Consider the following 24,123-nt stretch of genomic DNA (forward strand, 5'->3'; position numbering starts at 1 on the left):
AAGATGATGTACTCAGTACAGCTGTGTTGTTGACTCTAAGTGACTCTAGTGAAAATGCAGGCACTGCTATCAAGGGTGCACGTGAGAATGAAAAAGCACAACAGCATTTCTAAATTAGCATTTAAATAGGTAGATATGTGAAAATAAAGTATTGTAAGTAGCATAAAAAGTAATTGCGTATTAGTATACTGAGTTAACTGAAATTTACTTTTACTATGCAAGCATCATTGACTAAATATTCTAGTTGTAAAATAATTAGTTCTTGTTTCTGAAAATGATCTTTACAGGATAGGAAAAAATATGCCAAACAGGATGTATCAAAATAAATATTTATTAACATTTGAAGCTTTATGTAGATACACCTTTAAAAGCAAATGCGCAAATGTGAGGAATTACAAAAATCAACCTAAAATCCGTTTCTCCCAAGTAAGTATAAATGAACATTCAAGATTAGTAGGGCCCCTACCAACGGAGTAAAAAGTCTGCCTGAATGAATACAGGTAATTATTTTAAATGACTTTCAAATAGTCTCCTTTATAGTAACAACTCCAAAAAGTACTAAGAGGCCAAAAATATCCAGAACACGGTGTTTCAACCTTACCCTAACTTAGTAGTAGCGGTATACAAATATATTTCCATCTTTTTGTCCAGCCAGCAAATGAGAATCTGCACCTGACCATTTAACAAAAGACCAGTTCTGGTCAGAGACAGGTGGAAGGAGAGCAGTGCAATGACCTAGGAGTAAGTCCCAAATGGCAATGGTTCCAGAAGTTAATACTGCTGCTGCAAAATGATCTTTCACGTCACCTTCCAGGAACCTAACAGCAAGCAGAGAAAAGACAATTCAGATCACATATCAAAAAACAGACAAACAGAAAAAAAAACATGAAAAAAAATAGGCCCAAACCATGCTCTCAGGAAGAACCAAATTACCTGGAAATAGGAATGCCTGTGTTTGCAATCCAGGACTGCTGGCCATAATGACTAGAGACCCTGCCTGTCTCTCTGATGCACCTCTGTATCCCCCTGCACACCAGCTCACAGGGGCCTGCCTCCCACTCTTCAAACCAGCTGAGCTCCGTCTCACCTTATTGTCTTCGCTCTTGCTCTTCCCTCTCCTTGGCAGCTCTAACCCCAGAGCTTAGCCTGGCTGGGTTCTGGTCATCATTCAGGCCTGTCGCCTCCGTAGAAAGGTCATACCTACTCAGAGATCTGAGAGCGCACACACACGTACACTCTGCTCCCTCTCTATCGCAGCACCTCTGTTTATCTTCACAGCACTCCTCACTATGGGAGATTCTCCAATTTCCATGTTTGGTCCCACAAAAATGTAAACATCATAAAACAAATCTGGTTGTCTTTTTAAGACAGGACTCTGCAGTCAGCTACTGGGGTTTGAATTTTAACAAAGTAAGAGATGTGCAACCCTGGCAAGTCATTTAACTTCATCAGTGAAACAGGGATATGATGATATGAGTACCTACTTCATAGGATTGTTGTGAAGTTTAATGAAACAGTTGATATAAAAAGCTTAGCACAGTACCTAACACACAGGAAGTGCTTAATAAAAATTAATGGTTATTCCTTACTGCCATATCACCAGCACCTTGCACAGAGCCTGGTACAGTCAGCCCTCAGTGAATACTGTGAGTGAACTGAATGATATATTTTATCTCTGGCTTGCACCCACCTTTGTATAGCTGATTCCTAGCTGTTCTTTTGAAAATCCATCAAGTTTTCCTTGACAGTCTCTCCCCAACCCTCCACTGCCAATTAAGGTGCCTTTCCATCCTTTGTGCTCCCCAAAAGTGCAAGCCTCGTGGCATTGTGTGCACTGAAGAGCAGTCACTAGTTGTTTCTTTTCTGAACAGAGAAAGGTTTACTGCAAAGGCCAAGCAAGGAGAACAGGTGGCTTGTGCTCAAAAACTTGAACTCACTAGGTTTCTCTTCTAACTTCCATGAGATTGGAAATAGTAGTGCTTCCTACAGGATTGGCACCAAATAGGCTTTCAAGATTTACTAAACAAATGGGTTTGAAAAGTGACAAAGGAAATGCTTGACCAGGTAGTTATCTGTATCCTCAATTTCTAGGCCAATGACTATGGTTCTCTCTTTATATCCAAGAAAACAAGTGTTATGCAAGCATATATTGCAGATGAGAGTTCTGAGGATCTTGTTGAGCTAAGAGCATTTGCAGAAATGCCACAGCTGGCTAAGTACATAGGGAGAGAGACTTTTAGAACATGCCATCATCTTGCAAGCTTTGCACAAGATCCAAAGAAACACAGAAATATACATTGTAACTATCAAGGTTCCTTAACCTTGTGAGTTACTAAAGCTAACCTTTGTGGTCCTGATTTACCAGGTCTATTTTCAAACATTAATAATGGCAGTCTTTATAAATGATACCTTCAGATGTTGCTCGGTTCGCCTAATACCAGCACTACTTCAGAGCTTTACATAGCTCAGAAAACTGTTGGGATGACAATAACTATGGCATTGGTAAATAGATCTTCTCATCAGTCAACAGATAAATATTTATCAAAAGATAAATATCAACTGCCTCCATGATGAAGGTTCAGTCAAGATTTCAAAGTAAAGATATCTTTGTACATTTAAAACTTCCTTAATTTAGGTTTCATGAAAAGAACATAAATTATAGTAAGTTTTTTATAGAGAATATTAATTACTTTGTATTTGAAATAGAGAATATTAATTACTTTGTATTTGTAAAATATTAATTACTTTGTATTTGAAGCCCTGTTTTTTGGTATGGGAAAAAACAGGGCTTGAAAACACATAAAATACCTATCCAGTGCCATACTAGTGGGGATCATAGGATGTAGGGAATCTGAGGTTTGACTCAGATCTACTAAACTTCATACTTCATCCTACTTCTTAACATTCTTTACCATGATCTGTAGTATTTCATGTTTCCATTCATGTCAGTGACACAAAAATATATGGTTTCTGTATTTGCACAAATGCTTCTTAAAATGTCATACTCATTAAATGGCAATAACACACTTGCCTTCCAGCCTGCCCCTGAGGAAGGCAGTAGAGCATCACACCCACACTCAGGGTCGTCTTTGGGTTAATCACAATCAGCTGAAACACAGGGCTTCCCAACAACTTGCTCTCTTTGGCACAAGGGTGACTCAGAACAACAAACAGGAGCCCCTGATTTAGGAGAAAAATTAATAACCAAGTAAATCATCCAGAGTATGTGGGGAAAAAGAAAGCACTGGCAGAGACAAAACTAAAGAATTACAGGAACGGTCAACAGGCTCTTAAATGTCCAGGATTCAATCCCTGGCTCACTCTTTTCCAGGTAGAACTGTTGAGGGTATCACTGAGCTGGACTTCTGGCTTCTCCAGCAGAGGGCTCCCTGTGACTTTACAGCCAGTCTTTGCAGGCATGACTAGCTGACTTATCAGCTTCCTCCACTTTACAGCCTGCTAACATCTCATGCCATCTCTTTGGGAAAATGCTGGCATAAGAAAAAAGGGCATATAAACACATGGAGGGAGTCCTCAGACTAGAAATGTTCATCTGTAAGTTGGTTTTTGAAAATTCGTAACACATTTTCTCATAAAAACAATCTTTTAAGTGGTGACTGCATTTTCAGGCCAGTTTGCAGTAGCCTATTTATTTATAGAGTAAAAATGACCAAAAAAAGACACCATCACCTATAGTTGTTTCTGTGGGAAAATGTGTTACAGACCTCTCCTGGCTTTAAAATTACATGTCCTAATAATAACATTATCGTGTGTGAAAATATATGTCACACATACATGTATATATACATATATATGTATGTTGTATGTTGAAAGTAGTTATTTTGGGGGGTAAAATAGGGAAAATTAATTATAGGGCCATCTTAGGATTAATAACATTCATTTCTAATTCATCCATTTCTATCAATAGAATGACTGAATTCTTATAATGAGAATGAATTACCTTTATAATTAAAAAACAACCAAGAGTCAAAAAATGTTACATGCTATACACTTAACTAGGGGTTGGCAAACCGTGGCCTACAGGTTAAATCTGGCTCAATGCCTATCTTTGCATGGCTCATGAGCTAAGAATGGTTTCTGCATTTTGAAATGGTTGGAAAAAAGAGGAAGAACATTTTGTGCCACATGAAAATTATATGAAATCCAAGTCTCAGAAAGTTTTATTGTCCAAAAAGTTTTATTGGAACATAGCCACACGATTTGTTTACGTATTACCTCTACTGACTTGGGGCTGTAGTGGCAGAGTAGAGTAGCTGCAACAGAGACCACGTGGCCTGCAAAGCTGAAAATATTTACCATCTGGGCACTTTACAGAAAACGTTTGCTGATTCCTGTACTGAACTATTAACTATTATTTCTGGAGGTTGGCTTCATGGAGAAATTTTACTTCCTATCTTATACATTTCTGTGTTACATGTTTCAATATCAAATAGGTATTAATGTTGTAAAAACAAAAATGTAAAATTATTTAAATGCCTAGTAGGTATATTTAATCATTCCAGAAATAAATTCAACCCTCTTATTTTAAGATGAAAAAAGTTAGCCCCAAGATAATGTGATAGATTATCTAAGATCACACAACATTTTCTTGGTGGCATACGGGATCTTAGTTCCCTGACCAGGGATTGAACTCACGCCCCCTGCAGTGGAAGCGTGGAGTTTTAACCAATGGGCCTCTAGGGAAGTCCCTAAGATCACACAACTTTTGAGTTCATTTCCACAGATGCTGCTAGGCTAGGGAAAGACCCAATATCCTTTGTGTTCAGAGCATCTGGGTGCTGACGCTCACAGAGCTGCCACTGCGGCTGGGCCGGTCAGTCTGCACACAGCGCTGAGCTGGCTGCTTTTGCCTCTGCTTGTGGCTCAACAGTGGATACTCAGGCAGTTACCCCTGACTCCTGGACAAATACCTTCACCCTGTTCAGATGTTAACACTGGACTGTAAGCCAAGTCTATTAACGCAATGGCTAAGAAGCTGTGTTGGATTCTATATGAGAATCCTAAAGCCTCAGAGAAAAACATGTCTAGGACCATTTAATCATCCTTCCTAAGGGCATTCATTCACATCATAAATCATTTATGGCAATGTGGTTGGGAGCCAAGTCTGATAACAGGCATACTATTTCTAGGTACAAATTCACAGCTGGAAATCAAGGTTTGCCCTTAAGTCATACAGCCAGAAATTTTACCCAGCCATATTGTGCCATCACTTATTTTCACTGATAAATTTTAAGAAAGAACAAACACTGCTATCCAATTTTGAAAAAAAATAGGCACCAGGAAGGGTCAGGTAATTACTACTTACTAAGTTATTGCTCTCACTCAGAGAGGCCAATAGTAACACACAAAGTGGTCCCAGCAGATCATTACTTACCATTTCAGAATAAGCTTTGTGACAGACTGAAGCTTGGTAGGAATCACCAATGTGCATCTTTTTCAGGAGTTGACCAGTTTTTAAATTCCTTGGACACCAAAAATAAATAAGTCATAATATTCTTCCAGCAAACTGGTTTTCACATAATGTTCTCTTATTTATCACAGAATCCTTTAGGAGGTGACCAAGGGAAAAACTAAGGGACACAGCACCTTTGTTTTGTTTAGCCACCAATTTAGCTAAAAATAAAACTATAGTTTAACTTGGCCAACAGTGTAATTTAATAGTTTAGCTTTAGATTTAATAGTTTAGCTATGCCACGAGGGATAAATCTTTTCACATTCCATGAGAAAAGTTTTCCATTATCTCATTTTACTTGTATTGAAATTAGGCACATGGCATAGCTCTATTATTGTGATTTTATCACTCTTCTTGTTATGCCTATATTTTCCATGGAAGACAATGGTCAGGAAACCAAATTTGGTTAGGGGAGAGACTACACCTAAAATAGACTTATAATTACGTCTCTATAATATATGTTTATACTAGAGCTGGACCAAGATAATGGAGAGAAAAGATAATGTGGCTAGACCAAGATAATGGAGAGAAAATGGACTGAGATGGGATAAAAAATGGAAAAAGGAAGACAGGAGAGGGTGAATACAAAGAAGAAAAAAATAAAGTTTGTTGGAACCACTCCTTAGCTTTATTGAGGATTTGTGACATTGATTAACTGTTCTACCATGTGACTCTACTGGTGAGAAACTTTCAATTGGCTCCCCATTAGCCACAAGATAAAGTCCAGATTCTTTTTCATGGTACTTATAACCCTCATGAATCCAGTGCTGCAACACTATATTACTCACTGCTCCCTTATTTGAAATCTTCTAATTGTCTGGACAAAATATTGTGCATATTCCTGGCTCTATATCCTTGTTCAAGCTATCCTTTCCAACGCACTCCCCATTACTGACTAATTCTCATCCCTGTATTGACAATGCCCATCTATTCCTTAAGGCCTAGATTATGTCCCATCTTCTCCCAGCTGTATGAGCTCCCTTTAGACTCCATCACTTCTCCTGGTCTGCACCAGTCCACAGAAATCTCCTCTCCTCCAATTCCCTATAGTACTATCCATAGGCCTCATATTTTATTTAATATATACTGTAATAGGGTATAATATATGCATTCAACAAATACTTCTGATGTTTCTATGCACCAGGTACTGTGTATAAAAACTGAAGACAGAAAACTAAATTCTCATGTACTTATGCAAGGTTTTCCTCATATAGAGAACACCAGAATGGTTTATCCCTTACAGAGGTTAGTACAAGTTCTGTACTTAGTAATTGCGCTTTCCCCAAATCCCAAAGCACTTTGTTTAAATCTGTATCACTCTGACCTTATGTACATTGTAGAGGAATTATATACTTTGAATTGCAAAGCAATCTTATTTCCCTACTAGATTTTAGGGGCCTTGGGACGAGAGTTCATATCTGATTCATAGCTGCATCTCCCACAGGGAATGGTACATAAGTAGAGACTCAAATACCTAGTAAATAATTGAAAGATGGGTGCTCGGTTAGTATAGTTCGATTAAGATTAAATATTTAGACCTTCAGCAATAGTTTCAAAAAGGACCACTGAACCTTGATTATAATATGAATCACTTTAGACATCTAACAAATCAGGAGGTCAATAGGGAAGGTGAACAACTACTGTATGTAAATGTAAAGTGATACAGAGCCCAAAAGGTAAACGATAGCTTTTGATAGACATCTATGAGTAACTACTCTAAGCAAGGAGCTAAGACAGACACTGAGAATAGATATAAGATACAGTACCTATCTTCAAGGACTTTCATAATACAAGGCAGTATATACTAAGTTAAAAATAAGGGCAATAGGGCTTCCCTGGTGGCGCAGTGGTTGAGAATCTGCCTGCCAATGCAGGGGACACGGGTTCGAGCCCTGGTCTGGGAAGATCCCACATGCCGCGGAGCAACTAAGCCCGTGAGCCACAATTACTGAGCCTGCGCGTCTGGAGCCTGTGCTCCGCAACAAGAGAGGCCGCGACAGTGAGAGGCCCGCGCACCGCGATGAAGAGTGGCCCCCGCTCACCGCAACTGGAGAGAGCCCTTGCACAGAAACGAAGACCCAACACAGCCAAAAATAAATAAATAAATAAATAAATCTATTAAAAAAAAAAAAAAAAATAAGGGCAATATGAACTCAGAGAGGAAAACATCAATGAGGGTTGAGGTGCTACAACAGAACTTAAGGCAACTTAAGGCAACCTTAAACTTAGAATTTAAACTGATACTTAGATGTTAAGTATAGAGGTCCCTTCCTAGCCTCAAATTCCATTGGGATCCCTTATCTATGAAATGCCAAAGGCTATTATTATTAGAAGGGGGGAACTGAAGGATGGAATGAAAAAAGGGAGTGAAGGAATAGGGAACAGGTGGCGAGGAATTTTTGTAATGAAGCATAAGCATTTCATAAGCATAAATGAAAGCTGCAGAAGGCAAAATGGGCCCCCACTGAAGGTTTTGTTTTTGGCGGCGGGAGGTAGCAGGACCGGGAGGATGGGTGTTTATAAAGCAATAGTATAAAAGATGATCTGGAGGTTGAATATTGATTGATGGCACGGAGACCAATAGTACTAGATTATATGAATAGTATAGGAGCCGAACAATGCAAGTCCAGGCTACAGAAATAGCAGAAAGAATAGAAAAGACAAGTTTTATTAAGAACGCTGTCCTCAAACAAGACGTATGTGTGGAAACCCTGAGGAAAGTGCCTCAAGTGGAAACCTGCGCCTCGAAGACGGCAGGACATCTGAAAACAAGGTCTTCTGGCAGATTAGGTCATGGTCAAATTCCAGAGGCTCCCTGGTGGGGAGGGGACAAAGTTTCTCTCAGGGGTCATGCTTTTCTAGTTTATTCCTAGAGGGTTAGGACTGGAAAATGCCAAACAGGCAGGTAGCAGTGACACTAACATCTTAACTTTCTCTCACCAAGACCCATTCTGGCCCCAAGGGAATAGTTAATGGAGAAGGCTTCTGAGAAAAAAAAAAAAAAAATCAACCTATTCTCCTCCTACAAATTAACCTTACAAGTGTCTGTGGCCGGGTGTGGTTCTCTCCCATAGTCAGGAAAGAGAGGTGGCTGGGGACTCTTCGACTTCAGTTTCCCTATCACAAGTGTGTTAATTTGAATCCTGTAATCATGTTTTATACATCTAGTAATTTTGGATAGTATTCTAGACATTATGAATGACACATCACATAAACTCTGCATTCTGTTAGGTTCCTCTGAAGAATATTGATTTCTTCCCCCTAGTAAACAGTGAAATTGGCTAAACTCAAATTCCAAATGCCGAAAACCCAGTTCAGTTCTTTTTGCTTTACCTGGGCTGCTTCAAGTCTGTCCTGCATACATGCAGCTTAAAGGTCAGCCAGATATTTAGGTAGAGAATATAGCCAGAGTTTAGGGCTCCTTCTCTGGCTCTCTACTTTTTGGGATTTTTCTTCCTTGTTTTCTAGCTGCTGTAGTTACCTTGATTTCTATCCTTCGGTCCTTTAAGCCAGCAGGACAGAACATTTTCTATCAGGCTTTTAATAACTGAGTGTGCAGACTGGGGCCTGCCCGCTGAACAGGAAACTCGCCCAGTGACATTTCCTTCTTCTAAGTATTGAACTTCCTCCAGCATATTTCTTTTTTTCTTGCTCTCTAGTGCTTTCAGATAGTTGATTTTTATATTTTGTGCAGAGTTCATAGGTATTTTAAGTAGGAGAATTAGTCTGAGAAAGGTACTCAGCCATTAACTGGAAGCAATACTTTTTTTTTTTTTTTTTGTATTTTGGCCGTGCGGTGAGGCATGTGGGATGGTTCCCCGACCAGGGATCAAACCCGGGTCTCTGCAGTGAAAGCGTCAAATCCTAATCACTAGGCCACCAGCGAACTCCCAGCAGTAGATTTTTGTCAACAAAAAAAAATTTCATTTATTTTAAAATTGTCTGCTTGGACTGTCTGAATTAATCTTGTTAAGACAAGTATATAGCATTTGATAGTAAACAAACAAAAACACAATCATATTTACAGAGTCTCTTATTTAATCTTAATAACCCTGTGAAATTAGAGGTAAATCCTTATATTACAGATGAGGAAACTGAGGCCCTCGAGGGAAAGCTTACCAAATAACAATGTTGTTCATTACAGTGGTACCAAGCAGAGCTTCCTGCATCCCTTGAACCTCAGCAAAAGTTAGTATAGTCTCTTCAGGGTGCATCAAAAACTGTTTTTCTTTGCTTCTGCATTAAAAACAGTATTAAAAATCAGCACTTTCCACCAAAGCAGTTTCTAAGCAGCTCTTCTACATATTATTGAACTATGCATAATAAACACTAACCTAATGCCAGAAAAAAAATTTCAACCAGAAAACACATGTATTCTAAACTTTCTACAATGAACATTTATTACTTTCATATTACCTACTTGGATATATTGCAAGCACCTCAAATTCATCATATCCAAAATTAAACTCACCAGCTCTCTCTTTAAACCTTGTGTTTCTTTCTGCATTGCTATCTCAACTAACCGTTCCACCACCCACCCAGGTGAGCAACCCAGAAATATGGACTTTATCCTTGTGTCCTTCCTCTCTATTTACTCAATCACCAAGTCCTAATGGCTTTATCATCTCATCTCTCTCAAATCCATCTGTTTCTCCCCATTTCCACTAATGCTTTCCTAATTTAAGCAAACAATTATTTATCTCTTGCCTATTTTACTGCAACAGGTCATGGATTAAATAAGACAAACAAGGTCCATGCCCTCCGTCATTAGGAAAGACAGATAAATAATCACAATAGGGCTTCCCTGGTGGCGCAGTGGTTAAGAATCCGCCTGCCAATGAAGGGGACACGGGTTCGAGCCCTGGTCCGGGAAGATCCCACATGCCATGGAGCAACTAAACCCGTGTGCCACAACTACTGAGCCTGCGCTCTAGAGCCTGCAAGCCACAACTACTGAACCTGTGAGCCACAACTACTGAAGCCCGTGCGCCTAGAGCCCGTGCTCTGCAACAAGAGAAGCCACCGCAATGAGAAGCCCGCGCACCGCAACGAAGGGTAGCCCCTGCTCGCCGCCACTAGAGAAAGCCCACGCACAGCAACGAAGACCCAACACAGCCAAAAATAAATAAATAAAATAAATAAATTTTTTAAAAATCACAATAAAGTGTAATGAGTGTATTACAGACATAGAGGATGCTATGAGTTCCATTTTTAGCATGTTGAATTTGAGGTATCCACGAGATGTCTAATAAATAGGCACGCAGGTCTAGAGGTTGAGAAAGAGCTCAGAGTTAGAAATATATGTTTGCAAGTAGCCAGCATCCAGATGGTACCTGAAGCAATGGAAACCGAGTTTGTGAAACCAGAAAAGGGTATAGGATCTTGAGGTATCTGTAATACTTAAAGGACACACAGAGATGTCAAGGGAGACTGAAGAACAAACTACACTTGCTGAGCCTCTCTGCTCCACTGCCTTCTTCCCTGCCATGTCTGGCTCCACCTCCCTAAACTGCTTCTATGTTATAGCCCAGTATTGAGGCAGAACCTGCTGTACTACACATACAGCAGAGAAAACAAGATGCTACTGATTCAACTCTCTCTGAAACCCTGTGATAAAATCATTCTTGATCTAATAGTTAAAATCAACCAATGCTTTTCTTACCCTCCATCTTCTGCAAACGTCATGATTTCTACTTGTTGATCACAAAGGGTCCCACTGCTACTGACTAGCCTCCTCTTTGTCAGGCCAAGCACAGCTTTTATATTTCCAGAACTCAGGAGCACTTGCTTTTCACTTTTACCATCAGGAGAACAAAGTAGTGCCCTAAACCAAATATAAGGAAAAATGCAGAGAAGTCAGGAATAAGTCTTTAATATTAAAGAACTAGGTTCAAACTTTATAAGGAAACTTTAGTCAGGGATGTCATTGATAGTTTTGTTTGTTTGTTTGTCTTTTAACAAATCTCTCTTTAGACTTAATTTAGATTCCTTCAAGACTCAAGACTAGGTTATAACTTGTGCTCAAAACAAGCTGAGAAAAATCAAGGGAAAGAAAAAAATACTCCTTGAGAATTACATACCTGATTTCTCTGATTTCCAAATTTCCCAAAGCCACACACACAAGATTACAAACATCAGGCACTAGAACTATCTGTAATACTGGGACCTAAATAAAACAAAGCAGCCAAAATTATATTTGGTTGTTTCATCTTTAATTAATCTAAATTTTCCAAAATTTGTCACATTCCTTTCTAGTGTCATTATACCAGGATAGTTTCCAATATTTGAACAAATGTGAAAATGTTCAGCAAACACCCTATTTTTATAAGCTTAAATCCAAATAAGCTATGTGCATAATAGTGTTTATTGTGGCATTTATTTAACACAATGTATGCTCTAGCAATGGGAGAATAATTAAATAAATTCTGGCATGTGGATTAATGGAACAATATGTAGCCATTTAAAGTAAGTTTATTCACTGAACAAATATTTATTGAGCAACACTCTGCAAGGCACAGTGCTAGAAGCTGGGGGTATACTGGAGAACAAGAATGAAATTTGCCAAGACAGTAGTAGATCTTAAGCATTCTCACCAAGAAGAAAAAAAGGAAACTGTGAGGTGATGAATGAGTCGATTAACTTGATTATGGGAAACGTTTCACAGTGTGTATGTATATCAAATCATCACATGTGTACATCACAAATGTACACTTTAAATATATTACAATTTTATTTGTCAACTATACCTCAATAAAGCTGGAAAAATAAAATTCAAAATAAACAAATAAGTAAGTATGAAGAATATGTAGCAACCAGGAAACATGTTTATACGGTAAGAAAAGGCACACCAAGATTGCAACCATGTAAGATATGTACGAAGGTAGACAAGGACAGAAGAAAGTATATACAGAAAAAAAGCAGAAATAACATTTTGGTGAGAGGTAAGGAACAGGGGTATCAGCAAGTTTAGAAGTCAGAATAGATATGAAATTCCAAGCTCCTCCAGCAGGTCTAAGGTAAAAATCCATCTCTGGATAAACATGATAAAGCAAATAAAGCACAATGTTAATTGTAGAGACTAGATGCTGGGTATATGGGTGCCCCCTGCACCACTTTTCTGTATGCTCGAATATTTTCATAATAAAATGTTGGGGATAAACCGCATCTCTCTGCTCTGTCTTGCATAGTCATAGATCCCATATTTTTGGTAAGCTGCACATCTATATTACCATGCAAATGATTGGAAAGATCTCTTTCAGTTATAATATTCTGACTTACCTCTGCGAAGTGCCAGGAATAAATTTTTTCCCACTGCCAAGTATCCAGAGGTTTCCAAAGAGAAACTACGTATTCACAAGCAGTTATGATACACCGCTCTTTGAAACCAGCTATTTCCCACCACATGGCACTCACATCCACAGAACAGGAACCTGAAGGATTCTGACACAGAATGGCAACAACAGTTATGTTAAAGGGATCCTTGGGGGCTGTTTAATAAAAAGAATAAATATGAAAAGTAATGGATTACAAGGATTAGATGAAATACCAACTAAATGTAATTAAAATTTTATGCAGGTCAAAAGAAAGAGCTTTGTGGGTCTTAGGTAACTACAATAATTGTCCATACACACTTACAATGATAGATTTAAAAACATGTAGCTCCAGACTGGAAAAGATTCAGATTTAACCACAAAAAAATAGACCATAAGAACTAACTGGAACATTAGTCCCATAAGAACCTTTGGAAATGAAACATTCTGATGAAGCACCCATGGGTTGAAGAGGGAATAAAACTGAAACAACATATTATTTCTAAACGAACATGCAGAATGTGGTGGCCAAAGCAGTATATCCCAACCCCCCGAAACAAAAAAAACCCAAAAACCTATAATTATAAAGGTATTTATAAAGTAAGCAAGCAGCTCAAGAAGTCAGTAAAAGAACAATGAAATAAGCACAATGATAAACAGAAGGAAGGAATTACTAAGGATAAAAATAGAAAAAAAAAATGAAATAGGAAATCAAAAAACTCATTTAACAATCAACACAACCAAAAACCAGTTTTTTTGGAAGACCTATAGGATGGACAAACCTCTTAAGTCTGATATAGGAAAAAAATACTTTTATATAGAAATGGGGAGTGAGAAGAGAGAGGCTTAACTGCATATACACAGACCAAAAAGCTGTAAGAATAATAAATAACTTTTTACCTACAAATTTGAAAATATGAATGAAATGGTTGATTCCTTTAAGAAACTAAGTTATTAAAATTGATTTATGAATAGCTTTGAAACAACATAGGTATTATTATGTGTCTTTTATAGAAAAGGAATCTGGGGATCAGAGGCTAAATGATTTGTCCCACATCACACAGCCAGTGATCCGCAGAAATAGTTTATGTGGATTTAAAGCTCTTTCTTCTATACCAGTTGTTCTCAACTAGAGGCAATTTTGCAACCCTCCCCTGGGGGACAGTTAGCAATATCTGGAGACACTGTTGGTCATCAGTACTGGGAAGGGAGTGTTACTGGTAGAGACCAGGGCTGTTGCTAAATACCATACAATGCACAGGCCAGTCCCCTACAAGAAAGAATTATCCAGCCCCAAATGTCAACAGTACTGAGATTGAAAAACCCTGCTCTACACCATCCTACTTCAAGTATAAAAAGTTAAGCAGGACAGGGGTCTAATCCACTTCTCAGGATTTACCAAAATATCATTAACAGAATATTATAATTTATATTTCTCAGAACCATATATAACACATAGCATATGAAAATTAACCATTCACTATGTCATAACCTAGAACTGCTACCCATTTTCTTACAAATCACCATAAGTGATTCTTCTAGAAATACTACATCATTTGGGTAGGAGAGTCATGAATGACCCCCCTCTCTCTCTGTCAAAATACCTGATTTAAAATTTAGATATGGAGAGTTAAGTTGTTCTTGGCAATAGCTTGACATATAAACTTCTTCAGAAGATCTCAAAATATATTCACAGGTAAATATTGCGGAAAACAAAGAATTTAAATCTGTTTTTCTGAATCTATTCTATCAAGTTTTTCTAATGATCAAATTCTTCTGCATCTTCCTATCAATTCATCACATTTTTCACATGTAAGTCACAAGACATATTATAAGTTAACAGCTTTCTGACCTTTAACTTTGAAACCAATTGTAGGGTGCCTGGGTTTAAGCTATCACAAGCAGGAACGTCTGCTATTTCCGTCTGTGGAAACAGAAGTCACATAATTAATTTATACTTTATGTATGATATCTGCCTGCATCACTCACTCATCAAACTATTTCCTATGTTTTATTTTCTATGGTAACAGCGGCAAAGTTCCAAATGCAACAACTTCATTGATAACAAAGAGAATAGGGTCCCTTATATTTAAAAATATATATTCTTTAATTAATCCTAATTTCCCCAGAATGAACTTAATGTTTATAGTGAAGCCATATCACAGAAACATATTTAAACATTTTTAAACACTGAGGAACTGATGTGTAAGGTGGTCACGCTGTCCATATTCACTAAGATACTTCATTTCTTCAGATAAAATTTCACAAAGGAAGCAGTCTGTACCTGTTCAGTGGAATGTTTCCGTGATTCCTGGCACATGTTTCCACGGAGCTGATTTTCTTTGTAGGTTGATGACTCGATGGGTAGAGGTGTTGCTTGGGGACCAGAGTCACAGTCACAGGAAGGCTGTCCTTCCCTTCCTGCCACATGCAGGCTGCTATCTAATTTTGGTGGGCTGCTCCAAAATTGTTTATGATCACTAGCAAGGCTGACTGTGGCTTTTAAGTGAGAAAGCTGGGGTGTAGAGCAAGCTTGTCCAACAACCTCTGCAGACACCTTTTCTCCATGGGCTTGGGAGCCAAAAGCTGGAGTAGAGCCTAAGATGGGGAAAGCGGGTGAGCACAGGTCTGCTGTCGGTCTGTCATTATCATCAGATGCAACAGTATTTACAGGAGTGAAAAGTAAAATGGATGAAGAAAGGCCCTTCTCCTGAGGCTGGCTTTTTTTGCTTGGCATTTTAGGGTGTGCCTTTCCTGGCAGGATGATCAGTTCCTCTTTCCCATCCTCCTTTTCTATAGTGATTTGTTTAGGGTTCAGTTCCTCCACAGCAACACAATTTCCCCCTTTAAGATGTCCCTCTCCATACGTTTTTGATCCAAAAGGCTCCATCAGCTTTTCTGAGCAAGACTTCAGTTTTTCAAGCTTAAGAGGCCCAAAGTCTTCATCAGGTAACTGAAAGTCTGTGATTTTGAGAAAAGGCGACAGATGCTTTAAATTTAGCATTTCATTCTTATGAAACGAAGAACTGAAAGCATCATCATCCAAAGATAAATACACGTAATTACTGTAAGAAAGGGAGTCCTCTTTTTGACAATGACCTTCCTTCTCTAAAACAGAAAGCAACAGAACAAATACCCAACAAGAGACATTAATTCCCAACGAAGAGTGAGATTCTAAACTCCAATATAGTGCAGAGTTCATTACTTTTCCCACCCATGACTCTGAAATCTCAGTGAACGGTTCAAAAATCAGCCATAGGTTAGTGGTTAACTAGCAGCTCCTCCTGCAGGAGCAAAATCAATGTGGTGCTGACAGCACTAGCTAGAAGGGAGACGGGGGTCGAGTCCCAGCTCTGCCACGGATTCGCTGTGTTACCTTGGGCAAGTCAATTCACATCATTTTCCTTTGTCCCTCCTACGGGAACTGGACTAAGAATCTCTAAAGTCCCTTCTGATCCAGAACTATGATTCCAACAGGCTACCAGAGTACAGTCTACAAAATGCTGGCCCTTCTCACTGAAGAAAACTTAGTCCCCTTTTCAAGCAAAGAGTAATTTACTAGACTTAAAGCGACAGGAATTCTGTATCACTCAAAGTGTAGCTGCATCCAACACCTAATAAACAGATAAGAAAGCTGTGGTTCATGTATACAATTGAATATTATTCAGCCATAAACTGATACAAGCTACAATGTGGGTATATCTCAAAAACTAGCTAAGTAAAAGCAGCCAGACACAAAATGTCACATATTGTATAATTTCATTAATATGAGATACCCCAAATAAGTAAGTCCACAGAGATAGCATACAGATTGCTGGTTGCCGGGGACTGACGAGAGGAAATGGGAAGACACTGCTTAATGGGTATGGGGTTTCCCTTTGGGGTGATGAAAGTGTTTTGGAACTAGACAGGGGTCATGGTGACACAACACTGCGAATGTACTAAACGTCACTGAATTGTTCACTTAAAAAGGTTAACTTTATGTTATGTGAAGGTCACCACAAGAAAAAAAAATTTTTTAATGTACCTGCAGGTTACTGAAATCACAGATTATTTCAAAGTATACAAAAGAACATTTCAAGTTTATTATTAGATTGCCCTATATTCCCATTCCTTTGTTTTCTTGTTGGCCTAAAAAATGATGATACAAAAGTCATGATTATTATTTTTAAATTAATTAATGAATTGTAGCTCACAGACCAAAGCCTGCATCCAGTGGTATAGAGCAGCTGGCTGCCTGTTGTGTAAATAAAATTTTATTGAGACGATCACATTTACATATTGTCTATGGTGACTTTCACACTATACTCATGTAGCTGTGATGCAGCACAAAGACCATACTTCATATCTGGCCCTTTACAGAAAGTTGCTGAGCTCTCACACAGAACTGGAGTGAATGATCCAGATTTTGTGCTCAGCTTATCAGATATAACTCCTGAGTAAATGAATAAAGAAGTTTAGATTATAACATGTCACTTGATATCCTTCAAAATCTGTGTCCTACAGACCTCAGAGAGACTGAGGTATTAGATATTTTACCCCCAAAAGTGGCTCAGAACAATTGCATTTTGCTAGACGATCATCCCTAAGAGTTTGTCAGTGGACTCTTACTCTGACACAGATTTAATTTTATTTCAAAAACATTCCCTATATTAGTTACTTCTCCCCATGGATAAAAGATTGTATGGTACCTGAATAAACACTAATTTTAGGTAAATATCCAATATAGTTTCCTTCTAAGTGTCAACTTTTTCAACCATATTTGTGAACTCTGGCACCATCCAGCTAGGGGTGAATTCTGACTCTGTCATTTTAAAGATACTTTGATCTCCTTGCCTTAGTTTCCTCATCTGTAAAGTGAGGATAAAAACAGATTCTACCTCACGTACAGTTGGTGTCATGATTCAGTGAGTTAGTATCTGTACAACATTTAGAAAGTGCCAGGCACATAGTGTTAGCTACCACCACCATCAACCACAACTCAATTTACCTTTCTCTCTCTTCTTACCATGAATAATTGCTTTTTCATTCCGATCTTTGTGCAAGGTAACTTCTTCCTTGGACCTATTAACACCTGATATGCCAGAAGTTGGCAAAAGTAGTTCATGGTGATCTAACAGAGGGGTGCAGGCTGACTTTCTTCTTCCTTTGCGTTTTCTACCAGATGGCTGGGTAACCGCCTTCCTAGAAAAGTCATCTTTAGTGGGGCCAGCGGGAGAGTTGACTTCAGTTAACAAGAGAAGTTTCTGAGGACTTTTTGAACTTGGTTGTTCTGCATATGTGTCTGACATCTTAATTTCACTTTGGTTAGTTTCTTCATTGGAAACGTTTAACTTTTTAGCAGATTCCTTATTTTTATTTTTAAACCCATTTTTTCTGACACCCAAATGACTTTGTATTACAGCCTCCAGTGCTACTTTCCTCTGGCAATTTGACATGCGTCGTGTTGTTCTAACATAATATTCTGCAGGAAATAGAAGGCCTTCAAGCACTGTGCAAGAATGTGTTTGATTTTCTGTAGAAGCAGGAGAAAGTACTTCTAGGCTAAGACTCTTAGATTGACTTAGAACTTCTTTTTCCAGAGGACTTTCATTTCTACCACCAAGAGCATTATTGGGAGATTTAAAAGACATCTCTGTGTGATTTTGTTCTTTTAAGTTTTGGTTTTCATTTGCCACTAAGTTATCGTAGGTGAGTTCATTTATAGAACATGAATTATCTGCCTCCAAGTTAGGACTTCTAAGCGGCTGGCCACTTGCAGTTATACTTCTGTTTACCTCTGGGTTATCTGTAAAGACAGTCATTTTTTCTTTTTGTGTCTCTAAGTTTACAGGTGAAGCAGGGCTAATGTTTTTTAAACTGTGAGTAGTAAGTTCACAGTTACTTTTAGGAGGCTTATGCTCAAGGTGCTGACCACTACTGCTGACTGACGGAGCATGCAAAGGAAGAGTAGTCACCCTGGGGAAATTATTTCCTCTTAAGAGTGCATCAACATCTCTCTGTGGTTTGGCGTTTGGTAGAATTAATACACTCCCTACATTATTTCCTGTAACTGGAGTTGGAGAATCCGGAATGTCAAACTTAGGACCTGACGGGTAAGTTCTTATCTCAGTTACAGGTGTCTTAGGATTAACTCTATTGATTTCTTCCTGTTCCTTTAGTCTTTTTCCAGAGAGTATGAGCGAATCAACGTCAAAGAAAGACTCTCTCTCCTGTGAAATAAATGTTCTCTCCTGTTTCCTTCTTCTCCCTAGCAGCTTACTCTCCCGTTTCTTACCATCAGGGCCACTGACCCTGCAGGGAGAATGTTCTTGGATATCATCTGATCTTTGTGTGCATGATCCTTCTGCTGGGATTCGTCCAGGGCTAAAGGACTCAGGCTCAAGGTCAAGTGTGATAGGTGTCTTTTCTCCAGTTTCTTTATCGACGTGGGTGTTGATTTGTAACGTGTCACAAGGAGATACTTTATTTTTAGGTTCTGAGGAGAAAAAAATTATATAGTTAATATTTTCCTTTTAAAATGACATAAAAACTACCCCATATTTATTTTTAAATATTACATATAAATACTACAAAACATTTATTTAAAAGAGAGTCAATGGTATTTCGTTCAGACAGATCAAAGCTCAAGTTTTTAATGATCTGATGAACTATAATAATACTAAGTAAATGTAACAAAAATGGAATTGTGCTGGAAGAATGATTTTTAAACTGAAAGATTATCTATTCTTTATTGCAATCATCTTTTCTCTTAGTTTTGTCTTCCAGCTTCACTGAAGTACAACCGACAAATAAAAATTGTACATATTTAATGTGATGTTTTGGTATATGTATATATTGTGAAATGTTGCTACAATCAAGCTAACATATCCATCATTTCCCATAGTTACAATTTTTTGCGTGTCATGAGAACACTTAAGGTCAGCTCTCTTAGCAAATTTCAAGTATACAATACAGTATTATTCCTTTTTTTTTTTTTTGGGGGCCGCGCAGCACGCAGGATCCTAGTTCCCCGACCAGTGATCGAACCTGTACCCGCTGCAGTGGAAGCATGGTGTCTTAACCATTGGACCGCCAGGGGAGTCCCTACAATACAGTATTATTAACTATTGTCACCATGCTGTATGTTAGCTCTCCAGAACTTATTTATTATGCATAACTGCAACTCTGTACCCTTTGACCTACATCTCCCCATTTCCCCCGTATCTCACCTAATTTTTTACTTTGTGTATCTTTTTTGGCTCAAGTAATTTTCATATCACTTTTCTTTTCTTTTTTTTTTGCCGCACTGCGCGGCATCTGGTATCTCAGTTCGCTGACCGGGGATTGAACCCGTGCCCCTTGCATTGGAAGCGTGGAGTCTTAACCACTGGACCACCAGAGAAGTCCCTCATACCACTTTTCTACTTCATTAGCCTCCAATTTTATGATTATAAATTACCTGACTTCTAACATAAGAAATGATTATTGTTTTTTATTAAAATATTCCCAGCCAGACTTTTTTCTTTGTGCATATATAAATAATTTTAAAAGATCATCTTTCCAATATTTAAGCAATAAATATAATTGCTAAAAGTTAAGAGAGGAAAAGAGCAACTAAATATGCAATCCAACTGAAATACAATTTATTGCTCACAGAATGGGAGAAAATATTTACAAATCATGTTATCTGATAAGGGTCTAATAGCTAGAATATATGAAGAACCCTTACAACTCACCAATAAAAAGACAAATACCTAATTAAAATATCGGCAAGGACTTGAATAGATATTTCTCTGAAGAAGATATACAAATGGTCAACAAGCACACAAAAAGATGTTCAACATCATTAGTCACTAGGAAATGCAAATCAAAACCACAATTAGATACCACTTCATATCTACCAGAATGGTTATAATTTTAAAAATAGAAAATTACAAGTATTAGCAAGGATGTGGAGAGACGGGAACCCTTGTGCATTGCGGTGGGAATGTAAAACAGTACAGCCACCGTAGAAAACAGTTTGGCAGTTCCTCAAAAAAGTTAAACATAGAATTATCGTATGACCTAGAAATTCCACGCCTAGGTACATACCTGAAAGAACTGAAAATATATGTCCACATAAACACTTGTACATGAATGTTCATAGCAGCATAATGACCAAAATTCATAATAGCCAAAAAGTAGCAACAACCCAAATGTCCATTAACTGACAAATGGATATACAAATTATGGTACATCTATACAATGGAATATTATTCAGCTGCAAAAAGGAATGAAGTACTGATGCATGCTTAGATGAATGTACAGATGGATGGATGACAGTTGAAAACTTTATGCTAAGTGAAAGAAGATAGTCACAAAAGGCCACATACTGTATGGTTCCATTTATATGCAATGTCCACAATAGGAAAATCCACAGGGACAAAAAGTAGGTTAATAGTTGCCCAGGGGTTAAGGGTAGGATGGGCACAGGGTTTCTTTTAGGGGTGGTGAAAATGTTCTGTAATTAGATAGTGACTAGGTTATACAACTTTTTGAATATACAAAGAACCACTGAATTGTACACTTTAAAGAGTCTAGGGGCTTCCCTGGTGGCGCAGTGGTTGAGAATCTGCCTGCCAATGCAGGGGACACGGGTTCGAGCCCTGGTCTGGGAAGATCCCACATGCCACGGAGCAACTAGGCCCGTGAGCCACTATTACTGAGCCTGCGCGTCTGGAGCCTGTGCTCTGCAACAAGAGAGGCTGTGATAGTGAGAGGCCCGCGCACTGCAATGAAGAGTGGCCCCCGCTTGCTGCAACTAGAGAAAGCCCTCGCACAGAAACGAAGACCCAACACAGCCAAGAATAAATAAATAAATAAAAAAAAAAAAAAAAAAAAGAGTCTACTGCTACTCCTTATCTTCTGACTGTGAGAAAAAGAACCACAGCCAAATTTACCTGGGAAATGAATAATAAAGCAAGTATAAGTGAATGGGCTAGCTTTACCTGTGTCGGTTAGCTGTGTTGAAACTTCCTGCTGGAGCGAGGAATCTTGTCCTTCTACTGTTCTCTTAATGGAATTCTTAAACTTCTCAGCTCTCTGGGCACGCTAGAGAAAACAAAAGCAGCTCACGAAGCAATTTTACAAAAAAGAAATAAATTTTGGTTAAAAGCTTTATTAAACAAAGAGCTGTTTTTATATTCTTTGCACCACAACACCAATTTGAGAGGATAAGATTCACTTACCTGAAGGCGGGCCAGTGTCTTGCTGTATTCCCTTTTCAAGAATGCTAATTTTTCCTTCAACTGGAAGAAGAAAAACACCAAACAAAACTGAGCAGGTGGAAAGGAGGCATCAGAGAGAAGGGATGCAGTGCCTATCAGACACAAGCGTGCAGCGCCCAGCAGGTCCCTCAGCTAGAGGCAGTGGAGGAAGCGGCCCTGACTCATTCTACTTTCAGTTCTCACAGAACATCAAGCTCTCTAATATCTCAGCATCTCTGCATAAGTTGTTCCTATCACCTGGAGCATTTCCTCCCCAACTCACTTTGCTAATTCCTACTGATTCCTCAAGCCTCAGCTTAGATTTTTATTTCCCTGGGGTAAACTTCTAGGTCCTTCTCCAAATCCAAGTTAGGCATTCCACCTCTCCTCTGTGCTTGCTTTATCACAGTACTTATTACACATATTGTCTGTTTACTTCGCTGTTTCCTCCCATCTCACTGTGAGATCCTTGAAGGTAGCAGGGGCTGTCATCCTCAGACAGTCATTCAACTAATGAATCAGTCATTGGTCCAGGTATCTCCAGCACCTAGAACAATAACTGATACCCACCGTGTGTCAGTTATAGTTCCAGCTGCTAGGTATACACAGTGGTCAAGACCCCTGCTCCCAGGCAGCTTACACATAGTGAGGGGTACAGATAATAAACAAGGAAACGAATAAACAGGTAAGATGATTTCACATGGTAATCAATACCCAGACAAACAGGGTGATGTGAGAGTGTCTGGGCTACAGGAGAATGGACTACTTTAGAGACAGTGGTGAGGAAGGCATTTCTGAGGACTACCATTTGAGCCCAGACCGGAAGGAGGAAAGAGCTAGCTTTGGGAAGATCACAGGGAAAGCAATTTGTCCAAGATCACACAATTCATAAACGGCATGATTCACACCTACGCAGTCTGTGCTCTTAACCTCTATGCTAGACTGCTTCTCACAGCTTCCTACTTATCACCATTCTTATCAACGTCTGGGAATTAGCTTGTTGACTTGTAAATGACCTCTGTCACCCCCACTGCAAGGCAGGATGGGATAAGAGGACTGATGAGTTATTGTGAATGAAGAGTTTCAGCACGATGCTTGGAAGAGCCAGCACGAGATGCATTCAAGTTAACAACATTCGCCGGCCCACGTACAAGGTGGCATGTGTAAGGATATTCAGGGCAGCACTGTTGTAGAAAGAAAAGCTGCAAACAACCTAAAAGGCTCTCGACAGAGTAATATGTAAAGAAAAGGCGGCACTTCCACGCTGCAGGATACTATAAAGAACTTTTAAAAATAAAGTAGGTAAACATGGACTAATGTGGATGTTAAACACAGAGAAGGAAAACGGAAGTTGCAGAACCATCCGGATCATACCTTTTACGAACATTCACCTTTCCAAAAAAATGTATTAGTTTTTGGTGGTTAAAGGACACAACCGCACCCCTCCACACCCCCACCGCCCGTTCAACACACGCACGCGCGCGCACACACACACAGGTGCACAAAAAGGTCTGAAGTCCAGATTGTTAAGAGATTTACTTAAGGGGGTGGGGTGGGAGAAGCCAAGATTGAGAGTGTGCAAGGTGGGCTGGGGAGAGTGTCAAAGCGGACTTTAGCTTTATCTACAGTTTTACATTTTGTACTTTTGCATTTCTGCTGTAAAGAAACTTTGTTCTTCAAATGCCATCTCCCACACTTTCACTTCCTGTGCTCCCTCAGTCCAGAGAAGATGGTGAGAGGTCACTGCCGCCCTCGGACGGTGGAGGAAACAAAGACATGCCTCAAATCCTGGGAAAGGGGTTCAAAGTTCTGAGTCAACCCTTCCCGCATCCCCGGCACCTTTTCCTTCTCCTCACAGCTGAGGGGCTTCCCAGGAGGCTCTTCCATCTGGCCGGCGGCCAACAAAAAGAGCATCCGTCGCTGGCCCCGGGCCTGCGGATACGAGGAGCCCGCCTGGCCCTAGGCCCCGAGGCTCCTGGGGAAGGTACGGGGTGCCCGGGATCCAGTCTGCCCACGGTCAGCCGGCCCACGCGGGCTGGGCGCGCCAATCACCCCTACCAATTACATCCGCCACTCGGCCTGCGCACGCGCAGCCAGAGACCGCAGAGCAATG

General features: G+C 39.3%; 1 protein-coding gene across 7 annotated transcripts; it reads right to left on the reverse strand.

The window, feature by feature from the left end:
• Positions 1-313: 313 nt before the first annotated feature.
• PALB2 (partner and localizer of BRCA2) lies at positions 314-24,106 on the reverse strand. 7 transcript variants are annotated; one of them, XM_082430942.1, is made up of 14 exons: positions 23,850-24,105; positions 21,993-22,052; positions 21,753-21,855; positions 17,792-19,261; positions 17,087-17,218; positions 15,068-15,882; positions 14,636-14,707; positions 12,752-12,913; positions 11,554-11,639; positions 11,136-11,297; positions 9,593-9,709; positions 5,396-5,483; positions 3,032-3,180; positions 314-818 (listed from the first exon to the last, which is right to left on the reverse strand). In XM_082430942.1, exons 1-14 carry the CDS (start codon positions 23,922-23,924, stop codon positions 608-610), a joined length of 3,702 nt encoding a protein of 1,233 aa, XP_082287068.1. In that variant the 5' UTR covers positions 23,925-24,105; the 3' UTR covers positions 314-607. The 7 variants fall into 7 exon arrangements, with proteins under 7 accessions (XP_082287068.1, XP_082287069.1, XP_082287070.1 ...); XM_082430943.1 differs by lacking the exon at positions 9,593-9,709 and having other exon boundaries at positions 23,850-24,106; XM_082430944.1 differs by lacking the exon at positions 17,087-17,218 and having other exon boundaries at positions 15,068-15,891.
• Positions 24,107-24,123: the final 17 nt, after the last annotated feature.

This window comes from Balaenoptera physalus (assembly GCF_965194825.1).
Source record: "Balaenoptera physalus genome assembly, chromosome: 16".
Classification (NCBI taxonomy): Eukaryota; Metazoa; Chordata; class Mammalia; order Artiodactyla; family Balaenopteridae; genus Balaenoptera; species Balaenoptera physalus.

Coding starts and splice junctions, on each gene's coding strand:
- PALB2 (XM_082430942.1), bottom strand. CDS start 23,924: ATGCTCTTTTTGTTGGCCGCCGGCCAGATGGAAGAGCCTCCTGGGAAG. Junction 21,856..21,992: donor AGACACTGGCCCGCCTTCAG/GTAAGTGAATCT, acceptor TGTTTTCTCTAG/CGTGCCCAGAGAGCTGAGAA. Junction 9,710..11,135: donor ACGTTTGCAGAAGATGGAGG/GTAAGAAAAGCA, acceptor TTTTTAATGCAG/AAGCAAAGAAAAACAGTTTT.